Here is a 12,349-nt window from a genome sequence, read left to right on the forward strand (position 1 = left end):
GATTTGTCGGTTGAGGAGAAGAGTAGATGAGATGGGAAAGGGGGGGGGGGGGGATATGTATCAAAGTACTGAGCTTTGGGACAATTCCAAGTTGGAACGAGTGCTCAGGGCACGTCTATTGGAAGACGCAACGGGGGCTCTCTCTGTTGTCCTGCAATCGCTCAGCGATGGAGAGATGGAGTTAGATAGAGAGGGGGGGAACAGACGAAATGGACCTCGAAGAGGGCACCATTGGCATTAAAGGCGAAAAAGAAAACGATCAATTCGGGGCGTGGGCACGAGGCGTTTTGGGCGAGACCTTTCAAAATGTGTGTTTGCGCTCCCGCCCTTGTCTTGGACGGAGTTGGACCCTTGTCGGCTGGGGCGCTACTGATAATAACCAGGTGAAAAGTGGTGGAGGTACAAAACTAGCCAGGTGGGTGGGTGGTGGTGGGCAACGTTTTGGCCCGAGTTTTGGGTAGCGTCGAGGGCCGCGGATCGAACAGGGAAAAGAAAAAAGAAAAGGCGTGGATCGAGGGCGAAAAGACGGGGACAGAGGAGAATATTGAAAGCACATAGATGAGGTGCTGGAACGGACCCAATGTTGTCCGTTTGCTTGGCTCGGCGATGATGTCGCAGAGTTGCGAATACCGACCAGGGGGGGTAGCGTTAATCCGTACCATGACCAGCAATCAGACAACCAGTCAGCCTCTTTCGTTCATGAGTCCATTGATTTGTCTTTGTTTTTTTGCTTGAATTTTCTTCTCTTCTCTTCTTTCATTACATAGCTGCCCGAAGTTGTGCTTCGTCACCAATCATGGCAAGAACAACTTCCAGTCCCGACTCCCTGTTCCCAGCTGACAGGCATCTTAACCGTTAGCGGCTTGGCGGTTCTTCTTGGCTCATGTCCACCATGTCCACTAAAAGATGAGCGGGCCAGCCAGCGCAAAATCCCCTCCCCCCCCCCCGATGCAGAGCCCACAAGGAAAGCCACCGACCGGGACGGCTTCTTTTTTACTGCGCCCTTGCGCCCACGCGAACGGACCCCTCTACTTGGGCACCATCTCGCTATTCTGCGCTTCCTCGAGTCACGGCCATCAACTCGATTTGCCCCTCCGCCTCATCGCATTACCCTCGTCCGTCTCCAGTCAGTCGGCGCCCGTCTTGCCCCCAATCGCATCCGATGATACGGAAGTCAAACGGCACGGCTTTCCAATATCCACAGCAAAGGGAGGGGCAAGCTCGTGGCTGTCCCACAGCACATCAATGTATCCCAACAAGCCAGTCTTGCTTTATTACGAACAACAATACATCAACTCTATCATATATGGCCAATCGGGGCAACCAAATACCTCGCTGTGTCTACCAAGTAAGACGGTGGGCTGAACCGATACACGTCAACGCCTCCAAGCCAACGCTTGCGCCACTGGCTCTGGCACTTGTCGACCAGGCTGCCCCGCCTTGTACAATACGAACTACGGATACTTTACTTCTACATCGATATTCACATGTATACAGGTAGATGCGCATTGTCCAAGTACTCCAAACTCTCGCTCGTCCATCATGTACTTGTTTCAGCTGTCAAGCAAGAAAAAGAAACCAAAGACACGAGACCCAAGCAAAACCACCGGAATCAAGGCAAAGCAAAGCCTAATACTAGTTGTTACTTGTATTAATTAGTCTGCTTGTAGCAGACCCACCGTCTTCCAAGTCTCGAGCGAGGGATGATAACTAGAACCAGAGCGATGCGACAACTACATACCTAGTTTTCGAGGTCGCCGCCACCAATAAGCATCCGTCTCTTGACTGTACAAACACGGAGCAGGCCTTTTCTGTTGCATTCTTCCGCCCAATGCAGGGACGATGTGGAACACCTACAACGATTTGCATGTGCCACCGCGGAAATGCTCACTGGCGGGCTGCAACGTTGTCTACACCAAAAATTCTACATTGCGCCGGCTGCACTGGAAATGAGTCTTGACACATCCCCGTCCTGCGGAAAACGGCCTCGCATGACTGTTCGTAGCCTTGCCGCAGCCTCGCATCAGCCTCGCTATCTACCATCGGCAATGCCGTTATCAGTGCCTGCTATTCAAGTCTCGACTTGCATTACAGGCGACGTCTACTCTATCTTTGCGACGCTTGCCTTTCACTAACACCGACGGGCCATTTCCCAGTTGACGAGTTTCATTCGGACAAGGAACATGAGATGAAGAAATCGATAGATTATAAACTGCGCCTCAACCCAATAACGTTAGCGGTCCAGCTTCTCAATTCGTACATCGACTTCTCTTGGACTAGGTGAATTATGAGCAAAGTACTATGCTGTCCGGTCCGGGGATGACATCCTTTGCATGGTTGCACGATGGAAACGTGTTGATGGTTATTCCTGTATATTTCACGACCTCAACGCATACAGTGTACGCATACCACAGTGGTCCATAATGACCTGGCGCCAGAGAATGCTAGGCTGGAGTGGCAGATATCACACTACAATGCGATTCCTCTGCGTCTCGATCGAGGATTCACAGCAAGATCAGGTTTTTACTGTCAGTCTTTCCTGTCAGCCTACCCTGAACATCGCCCCGTCGGCCTCTTTTCACTCATTTGACACCACCACTCTGCGAATAAGCCCAATTCCACCTGCATAGCCAAGACTTTGCAGTGCCTTTGCTCGGGGGCCGTGGACGGCGGCGTGGCGCCGCTAACAAATGACTTCCCCCACCCTCCGCATAGTCAAAGAACGAGATCCTGTGATGTTGCTGCAGTGCATTCGCAGTCGGGCCGCGGATTCTGGATACTGCGTGCCCACCTCTGCTGTCGTCTCAGGTCAGACGCAATGCAACACAGCAGAGACTAGTCAGTCAATTTGCAATATCCAGTTTTCCGCGTACTGTCAAGTCCTCCAGGGGCGACTTTCTCTTGACGGATGATGTATGTCGCGCACCGATGAGGCCTCCTCATCCTGAACGTCAACGTTGTACTTTGAACGAACATCCTTGAACTTGTTGCTTATGCAAATGCGCGCTTGTCTTGGTCTGTTTACTTGGCGGCGAAGATGTTCGACCAAAGGACGCGGCGCTCTCTAGTTAGCAACCGTCGGAGATGTAGAAACCTGGCAATGCCCCCCACGCGGCCTCTGAATTTCTAGAAAAGCTCTTAGCACTCTTCTTCGAACGGTTTCCATGCAGAGTAGGCGCCGTCGACAACGTCTCGCGAAGTTGCAAGTGGACATGAGACCAACTATAAAATTCGACCCTCTCCATCCGGCATTGGTCGGTAACTTGCTCCATAGATAAGGCTAGGCTGGTCACTACGGCTAAAAGGGTCAATCTGCCTGGAAACTTGGAAGTTCGGGAACGTTTTCGTTACGTGATGATGCAGAGCCAAGCGAGTCACGAAATTACGTAACTACATGTACAAATTACATGACGATGACTGGTCACGAACCCCTACCCTTAGCACGGTTGAATAACAGACGGCGTGGCCTATGGTAACTCAGACACCATGTCGCACGAGGATTTGCTGGTAATGGGTCGAGTGACGACGGCAAGGGGGCTCTCCCGTCGGAATGTAAATTAGCATTACAATCATGAACCCCGTTTTCTTGCTCCGAGGGCCAAGACGGTACTAGTGATGAGCGTCCTTTTCCATTTGCGAGAAGCTAGTGCGCCGTTGTTGGGTAATACTTGAATACTTGTTTGTACAAGGATAAATTTCCCTCTTCAACGCGGGCCTTTTTAGTTTTAGTCCATGTCGATCAGCTTGCACTAGGCACGGTGTACCGGATATTCCAGACTGAAAAAGGAAGCTAGTTAGTACCTGACGAAAGTTCTTGTCCATGGACCGAGTTAGCCCGGTGCCAACTTGGAAATCGGTGGTTGGAAGAAGGGGTTTGCGACAACTGTTTAAGGGAAGAGTGCGAGAGAAGAAGCAACCTGCATTGCATGGGCTCACTTTGATACGAAATCTAGCCATTATAGCCATGGGTTCGCCTGCTATATCAGTACCCATTGGAGATTTTGAACCACGGCCCGTTCAAAGTAGATTGGCCGAGAGTAGCAAATAAGCGCATGAGCCGGCTCCCGTTCCCATTCGCCCCAGGAAAGTATGCGGAGAGGGGGGGTGGCAACCCGTCTTTTGCAATCAATATTGTATGCAGAAAGAAAACGACGCCTGCAGCAATGCAAGGCATGGATGAGGCACAGGTGGAGAGGCAGCTGAAATGCGCAGCACGCATTGGGGGCTGTTTTGAGTAAATGGTGATAATAAGCAGCCCGCTTGGCGACTGCAGGCAAAGCCGGCAGGGCTGCGTAACGGTGAATTCGTGTGTATGCGAAAAAAGTCTTGGCTTTTGCCCATTCCTATCAAAAAAACAGCAACGCCACAAGTGGCCGATTTTCCATCGGATAAATTGGATAGGGGGCCGTTTTTGCAGAAGAATTGGTAATTGGTCCTTTCGTTTGTGAAATTATAGTTACCCAGTTTCTACCGCTCTAGTTTGATGGAGACGGGCGGGGAGGAGCGGAGAGCCGCCGGCATACGAGCGAAAAGATCTTCGAGAATTCGTTATTAGCGTGAAGAAGTCGATTCCACTTTTGCCAAAGGACCTTTTAACTCTTTTATTTTCCACGGCATAAATGCATAATGGTTTGCTAGGGGGGGTGTTCCGTCGGTCACAGATGGGGCAGGGATTTCGGATTTTTTGCTGCTCCCCTGGTAAGGTGGGTTATGCAGACGTGGAGAGACGGCGCAGTTATCCCACGCGTTCGGTCGCTGATGGTCCATTTTTGCGTCTAGTTTGTCATGATAAACAGGGGCGGCGAGCGAGAGAGATTGATACGCAGTCGATGGGTTGGGGGGGGGGAAGGCTCTCGCTAATAACACACTAGTCAACTTTTTCTTCATCGTTGGATGCGCGGGTACCAGGGTCCCAGTGGCTATACGAGCCATCGAACACATCGTCAAACGCAAATCAATACCAATGCTATAGAAGCGACTTGGCGACCCCAATACCATGACCCCCAAAGGCTAAAAGGTGGGAAAATCATGATCCGCCGGAAGCAAAAAAACAGGGACGGGGACAAGATCTGGAAAAGAAAAAAAAGCTTGTTGCTGTAGGTAGCCGTGGAGATGGATCGGCACCTTGTCTCGTGCGGCACCATTGCATCACGGGTACTGTGCGAGGCAGCTCGCGGAAGCTCTTCTCTCCGTTCTAGAAAAGAGCCTCGGGTTGGTGGCACAGTTGGATTGGCGGGGTTTGAGAACCCGGGACATGGAGTGAAACCTGACGACAAGGGTGGTTCCTAGAAGGACCACGGGGCAGTCTAGCAGGGAGCCGAGGAACGAGGAGTTCGTGGCATCGCACGGGGTAATAATAGTGATGATGAGGGATAATGAGGGAGAATGTTTTGGGTTCGAATCGGTTCGCATAAAGTGGCTCGTGTCTGAGATGTTGCGAGCCGTCGTCTGGGGTCACGGTTGTGTGTTGCAAGTGTGTCTGCTGTCTTTTTTTTTTGGTTTGGCATACATTTATTTCAGAGACGGATGCCAGCAAGGTCTTGTTGAACCCAACATTGCAAAGGCGGACCAAGGAGGTCTGTTCTCGTTGCACGAAAGCTTGCGGCAGGCAAAACGGTTCGGTACTAACAAGCGGTGTTGCGTCAGCGTTGGTCGTACACGGAGGATTTAATTCTGGGGCTAAAAAAGGGCAAGCGAGGCCAAAAAAGAAAAGAAAAAAGCCAAAAGATGAGATGAGAATTGGGCGAGTTGGTCAAGGCGGGCGAGGCCAGAAAAGCACAGACGATGATTGCCAGGTTGGTTGGCGAGATTGGTGCGGGTACTAGTTTGGCATGGCCCCCAATGCTACTAGCGGGCTAATTCGTTTGTATTTAGTGGCATTTTCCCAGACTGGTGGGCTTTATTTACCTAAATTATACTAGTTCAAATTGTATAACTTTCTTCAGCGCTGGGCGAGGCCGGTAAGGAAGTAGAGGAGGGCTTTCAAGTTGAGCCAACTCCTGTCTCACCTCGCGGCGGCGCAACCCCTCATGCCTTGACGCCGTTCATCCCACCCTCCTTACCCTCCTCCCTCCTTGCCTCCTCCTCACCACCCTCCTGAGGTATGGCAGCAGTTCGAGCCTTGGTGTGCCACACACACACACACACCCTCGAATCAGCCTCAGGGTTCTTTTCGCATACCGGCCCCAAAATGAGACACCTTTCCCCTCCTTCCACGCGAGTCGAGTGATTGCAACCGTTTATTTTTTCCTTGCTCTTCTTTCTTTTTATCCTCTGCCTCGCCTGCACCGTTGTCGCAGTTCACTAGTTAGCTAGCAAGGCTAGACCTAATAATGCACATGTCCAAGACATGGCCAGGTTCTTGATCAACACACACACACACACACATTGGGGCCAGCGGCACAAAATAATCCCCCTGCGTCCCATCCCATCATCTTGGTCCGCCCCAATGCTACCTTCTCTCGCCGGACCCAAAAATGCAACGCACCAATGGGGACAAGCCTGGTCTTGCCTCGCACAGAGAGGGGAGAGAGGGGGAGGGGGAGGCGCCAACCCAACCATGGATGGCTGACCTGCCAAACCCCCCCCCTGTCAGGCATTTGACCATTTCTTTTTTCATTTATTTCCTTCTTCTTTTTTCTTTTTTTCCCATGCGCTAAAAAGGACTTCAGGGAGCATGGAGAGACACCTCACACCTCCAAAACACCCTTCTTAGCTGCTCCACGTTGTGGTGGACTACCAAACATTACCTACCTAGTATTAATGTATACTCGCTCCGGCAAAGAAGCCGTTTCCTCTTGCTTCTTCTGGTCACCTGTGTCTCTCCTCTAGTTCAACTAGTTCTTTTTCTTCGATGAGCCTGTTCTTCGGGAGCCGGCTTCGATTTCGCTTTACTTAATCATCACCGTCGTCTTGTCTTGTCTGACATTCCGCTCCATTCCTTTCACTTGCTCTTCAGGCCACTCCCGATACCCTCAGCAGGTGAAAGAAGCTCTTGCCAGTCTGCGACTTTTTCTCTTTTTCTCTCCTTTATTATTCTTATAGCCTTCTATATTCTGTTATTACAACCTCTTCGCCCGCTTCTGCAGCCGACGGTCACTCTTCAACCCAACCCGCAAGACTTGGCCCACGATCCCTCCAAACGCCCACCAAGACACTTGGCAGATCCAAAGAGAGCCCAAGACTTCTTTCACCTTGTTCATACCTAATACCTAGACGATACCACCGCCTACTTCCCTCGGGCACACACCAAAGAGCTTTCCTCGTCCAGGCGCAACGCATCGCCCGCCGCCGCCGCCACCATGGTCTTCGTCGCCCACGGCTCTCCGGAGCTCGATGCGCAGTCCCAGTACAAGATGATCATCGCCGTGTGCGTCGTCATGTCCGGGCTGGCCACAATCATCGTCGGCGCGCGCATCTTCATTCGCAAGAAGAACAATCGCATCGCCGCCGACGACTGGATGTGCATCCTCGCCCTCGTCTTCGCCATTGCTTACTCGATCCTCTGCATCGTCCAGACCAAGTACGGCCTCGGCCTGATGCCCGCCAAGCGGCCCAAGGAGAACCTCATCCCCTACACGCGCGTCAACTACGCCGGCCGCCCCATCTACCAGGTCGGCATCAGCTTCTTCAAGATTGCCCTGCTCATCAGCTACCTGCGCCTGCTGCAGGGCACCGACAATCGCACATACCGCGTCGTCGTCTGGGCCGCCATTGCGTTTGTCTTTCTCAATCACCTGGGCAGCGCCCTCGCCCTCATCTTTAACTGCAATCCGGTACGACGAAATTGATGCTTTGAACAATCTCCATTCCCACAATGCCACCGTAGCACATACAGTTTTTGACTAACATGCGCCATGTCCAGGTTGACAAGTCGTGGAACCCCTCCAAACCGGGCACCTGCCTGCCCGCCGTCGCCTCGTTTACCGCCTACGCCGTGCTCACCATCATCTCGGACGTGCTCGTCGCCGTGCTCCCCATCCCGGTCCTGCTCAAGCTCAACATCCGGCTCGAGAAGAAGCTGGGCCTCATCGCCATCTTCGCGCTCGGCCTCTTCACCACGCTCTGCTCCATCCTGCGCTACACGCAAATCAACCGCATCCAGTTCGGCGACCACGACTCCACCATGCTCGTCGTCTGGGGCGTCATCGAGTTCAACGTCGGCAACATGGTCTCGTCGCTGCCCTTCCTCGCCCCCGTCTGCCTGCGCAAGGCAAAGGACTACCGCACCAAGCACTCCAAGTACGCCTACGGCTCCCACGGCAACAGCAAGAGTCGCGGGCCCGGCGCCGGCGCCAGCGCCGGCATCAAGGGCAGCGAGGCGTACAAGCTCACCGACGTCTCCCAGGACCGCAGCGCCTTTGCGGTCTCGCATACGCACGCCTCGTCGGGGGGTAGCGAGGAGAATATCCTGCAGAAGAATAATGCCATTATGAAGTCGGTCACGTACAGCGTCCGTGTCGAGGACGACGACGAACAAATGGGCAATCGTGCCCATTCGGCAACCCATATTTAAGAAATTTGAGCGCTGCCGCAAAACTTAGTACTCTCACCCCTCCGAATATATATCCCACGAGCATATACCACCACTACCCAGAACATATCTGCGCACTGCTTTTTTCTTTGTTCATTTTGGCAAAAGTCTTGCTTTTTGGAACTTGGATTTGCAATTGTTTGGCTGGAGAAGCACGGCATGATTTGTCTTTTTTTTTTCCAAATTTTTTTTTTCACACGACCAGACGTTTGCGCGCGCATCTAGCCGCACATCTGAACGACTACCTAGGGCTTTTATTTGACCTGGACTAACTACCATGGCTGTTGTTGCTTTCTTTTCCCTATTTCTTGGAAGTATTGTATTCCATTTACAGCGGTGCTCCTTTACAGGACCATCGAGAGCATGTACGAGATGAGGAGCCACGGACGCATATAATGTACAGCACGCGGGATTCGAGAAAAGAATCACAAAACCTACCTTTGCATCCTCCTTGACATTGTTCCCTGCAGTGATGGCGTACGTAACCGAGGCAGGCATAACGATCTGCATCTATCTACAGCCCTGCGCATAGTGATGCTCAATCGTATGAACTTGTTTTTTCTTCCGTATCTTTTACGATATTTGCTTCTGTGACAAGAGGCCGAGGCGCATCCTCTCGCCGCTTTCTGCTTTTGTGTCATGGCCCTGGCCCGGCAGTTTTGTGTAAAAAGCAAAGGGATCTTATCTTTTCTCCCTCCCTTGGTGTGTGCTCGGTCCTCAAAACCTAGGGTAGGGGAGGATCGAGGATCCGGCATCATCCCGACTTCTATCAAGGAAACCCCCATGTCGTCATTTGTGCTTTTTTTCTTTTTTGGAAGCGTCTGTGTGGCTTTTCTTGCTCAGAAACGGGCATTCATCCTGATTCGCAGACGAAATGGAGTAACTAGCCAAAGAGGGCGGCGCCAGCCAGCCACTTTTGGGGTTGAATACATTTGTGACTAGTTGTCAATGTGCCCAAGCGAGGACGCCACAGCAAAGAAAGACCCGATGATCAATGTGGCGGCGGGCCAACAACGGTGGCTACGCTGGCGGTGGGCGGTGGCGGTGGATTTGGTCAACGGACGGAGAATTAAATACTGCGATAAACATTATGCGCCTCTACATAGATTGAGCTGGATTCTTTTTTGCTTATTGTGCAAAGATGATTATTGAGTCCATATTTCTTATCCAGAGTTGCTAACTAGCGCACGTGTTGTCGTCACAAGTGCGGTGGTGGTGTAACCGCCAGCGCATTCACGGCACAACGTATACGCAAAGGTTCTTCATGCGCGCCGTCAGCAGCGGGCTCATGCCGTCAAAAGTCGCGGGCGGCCTGGCGTGAGGCAAAGATAGCCGGGCGCCGCGCAGACAATTGACCAACGCCTCGTACCGCGACAGCGCCTCGCGCAGCGCGGCCGTCGTCGACGCCCCCCCGGCCCGGAGCAGCTCCGGCACCACGTTGTTGGTCAAAGTCGGCGAGCGCATGGTTGGCGCCGCCGTCGCCGCGGACTGGTTTTGTAAAGTTAGCCTCGGTTCTAGTTCTGAATCATCTTCAAGGGATGGCCAGTTGAATGTCTCCTCTTTTCTTTTCCTTTCTTTTGCTCGTTGTGCGCCGCATTCCTGTTTGGTGCCGCCGCTTGTGCGAAGCTGAGAGAACTCCATGCCAAGCAACATTCTCCATGTCTCGCCTATTTTCAGAGCCGAGAGAAGCTGCTAGCGTTGCGTAACCCTGAGTGCTTACCTGCAGAACCGATAACGCAATGCACGAGAATGGACCCATGGGCCATGTGCTTGGAACGGAGGGATAGTTCTTTTCGAAAGAGCGGCGGAAAAAAAAAACGAAAAAAAAAAAGCAAAATCAGACAGTGACAAATGGTCAAGACTTACACATGGTCATGACGTGAAGCGACTCGCCCATCAGCACGGCGCGGCCCTTGGAGCGCACGTCCATCCCCAATCCATGAGCTTCAAGCCCTTGGCCTCGTCGCCCTCCCGCAGCTTCATCTCGGCCGGCGTGCACGACAGTTTGACGCCCAGCATCCAGATGGGCAGCGGCGTTCGCGCTCGCCTGGTCCTGCTCGGCAAAGAGTTCCTTTCGGAGCTGCGGACTTGGCGCCATCACATGCGACTACCAAAGCCGCCTTGGACGGCTGCGCCGTTGTAATGGATCCTCCATGGTCTTGGGACGATACAAAGGACATGTTCCACTACGAGCGCGTTAGCATACAAAGACATGAGGCTGTAACCAGTATTGAATGTGCTCCACGGTAGATGGCAAGCGAGTCAATGCCAAGCTGGACTACATTTCCTTCCAAAGCAGGAGACCTCAACGAGGACTTTTCTTTGTTTTTTTCTTCTTTTTCGTATTTCAATGTTGAGATGTGTCGCCAAGAGGCTCCGCGAACGCTGCCGAGTGACACGGAGCCGGGCCGTCTCGGGGCGCGGGTGGCGCGCCGCGGCGATGCGCTCGCCCGTCGTCAGGTTATAGTACGGAAAGCGGGACACGCGCCCGTCGGCGACTGCTTTCTGGTTGACGCAGGCCATTTGGCTGCAGGGAAGGTTGTGGTGGGCTGGGCGGGAAAGACGACAAAAGGGCTGCGTAGTAGTATCAGTTAACGTCGTGGCCAAGAGCTCTGGACGAAGCCGAGTCGACGCTTGAAAGTCAAGAGGTACAGTTTCGAGGGACCTACTTGATAAATAATATAGAACGGAGAGCAATAATAGAAGAAGAAAAATGCTGGAGCCAAGTTGAAAAAAATTAAGTTGGCTCGTGTGGTTCCATGGCTTGACGAAAATGCTTACTGTCAGCATCGCCGCGTCTCTGAAAAGCAAGAGGCGATTTCCGACTTGTGTCCCCATCTGCTTGATTTTTTTTGCCCTTCTTCTCTTCTTTTCTCGGCAAAGTCTCCGACCTTTCTGAACCTCAAAAAGCACAAGAGCCGTGAGCCAAGCATCATTCCTAGCAATTCAAGAGAGCGACGGAAAAACATGGTAGGTGATGGCCGCAACCACACTTCTTGTTTCAGACCACCCTTCCCAGTACCGGGGTCTACTTCGGCACCCGGATTCCGGCTTGTCAGGTCGTTGCGGACGAAATGCGCTGCCATTCCCGGTATGGGTGGCTCCAAACAAGCGCAAAGTCGGGCCACTGGGATTCTCTCGTCTTGTCTGCCTTGCCGGTGAGGTTATCCAACTCGCAACCAAAGCTGTACAAATTTGTACCGGCCAGTACGTAATTCCAAACCGGACTGGTCGCGCAGTATTTAACCCTACTTAATGATCTAAAGTGAAGGGATATTCCAGTCTTCGCTTCATCAGTCCCGTGAGAGGGATCCGGCGCCTCTATGTTCATGCAGTGTCAGTGGTCAGTGGTTGTGCATTGTCACACAACTTAGAGCCGTCCATTGAACAAGCCTCAACCACATGGAAACCGTGTCTTGACGTCACAAGCCCCTGCCGCAGTAGGCTGGTCCATCTGATAAATCAAGGCAATACACTCGTACCGGTATACCCCAGCTTCAGAGTGTCACTACTGTATCTGCATCGTCAACATGCATCCACCTATGCAAGCCATTGACTGGCGAGTTTGGCCATATTTGGGCGTATACCCAGTAATATGTATCCGTAGAGGCAAAGACTTCGTAGTTGTAGTCCGCGCATTCGCTGATATCCATGTCATACAAGTATACATTACACATCACACGTTGTTCACGTCGACACCTTTATAAACCATACATCATAGAGCTTAAAATTTTATTCATTTTTTTATCATGACCAAAACCTGGTAACACCGTAGATCCCTTTTAAACCCCAATGCATAAACGGGTATTACACTGC

General features: G+C 52.1%; 1 protein-coding gene across 1 annotated transcript; it reads right to left on the reverse strand.

Annotated features, from left to right (window-relative positions):
• Positions 1 to 7,211: 7,211 nt before the first annotated feature.
• On the reverse strand, positions 7,212 to 8,509 carry CCM_04472 (uncharacterized protein; the record flags this gene model as incomplete). The annotated part of the gene is made up of 3 exons (XM_006669620.1): positions 7,212 to 7,803; positions 7,836 to 8,410; positions 8,450 to 8,509. The coding sequence occupies 3 exons, from the start codon at positions 8,507 to 8,509 to the stop codon at positions 7,212 to 7,214; spliced, it is 1,227 nt and encodes a 408-aa protein (XP_006669683.1).
• Between the last annotated feature and the right edge of the window lie 3,840 nt (positions 8,510 to 12,349).

This window comes from Cordyceps militaris (assembly GCF_000225605.1).
Source record: "Cordyceps militaris CM01 unplaced genomic scaffold CCM_S00003, whole genome shotgun sequence".
Classification (NCBI taxonomy): domain Eukaryota; kingdom Fungi; phylum Ascomycota; class Sordariomycetes; order Hypocreales; family Cordycipitaceae; genus Cordyceps; species Cordyceps militaris.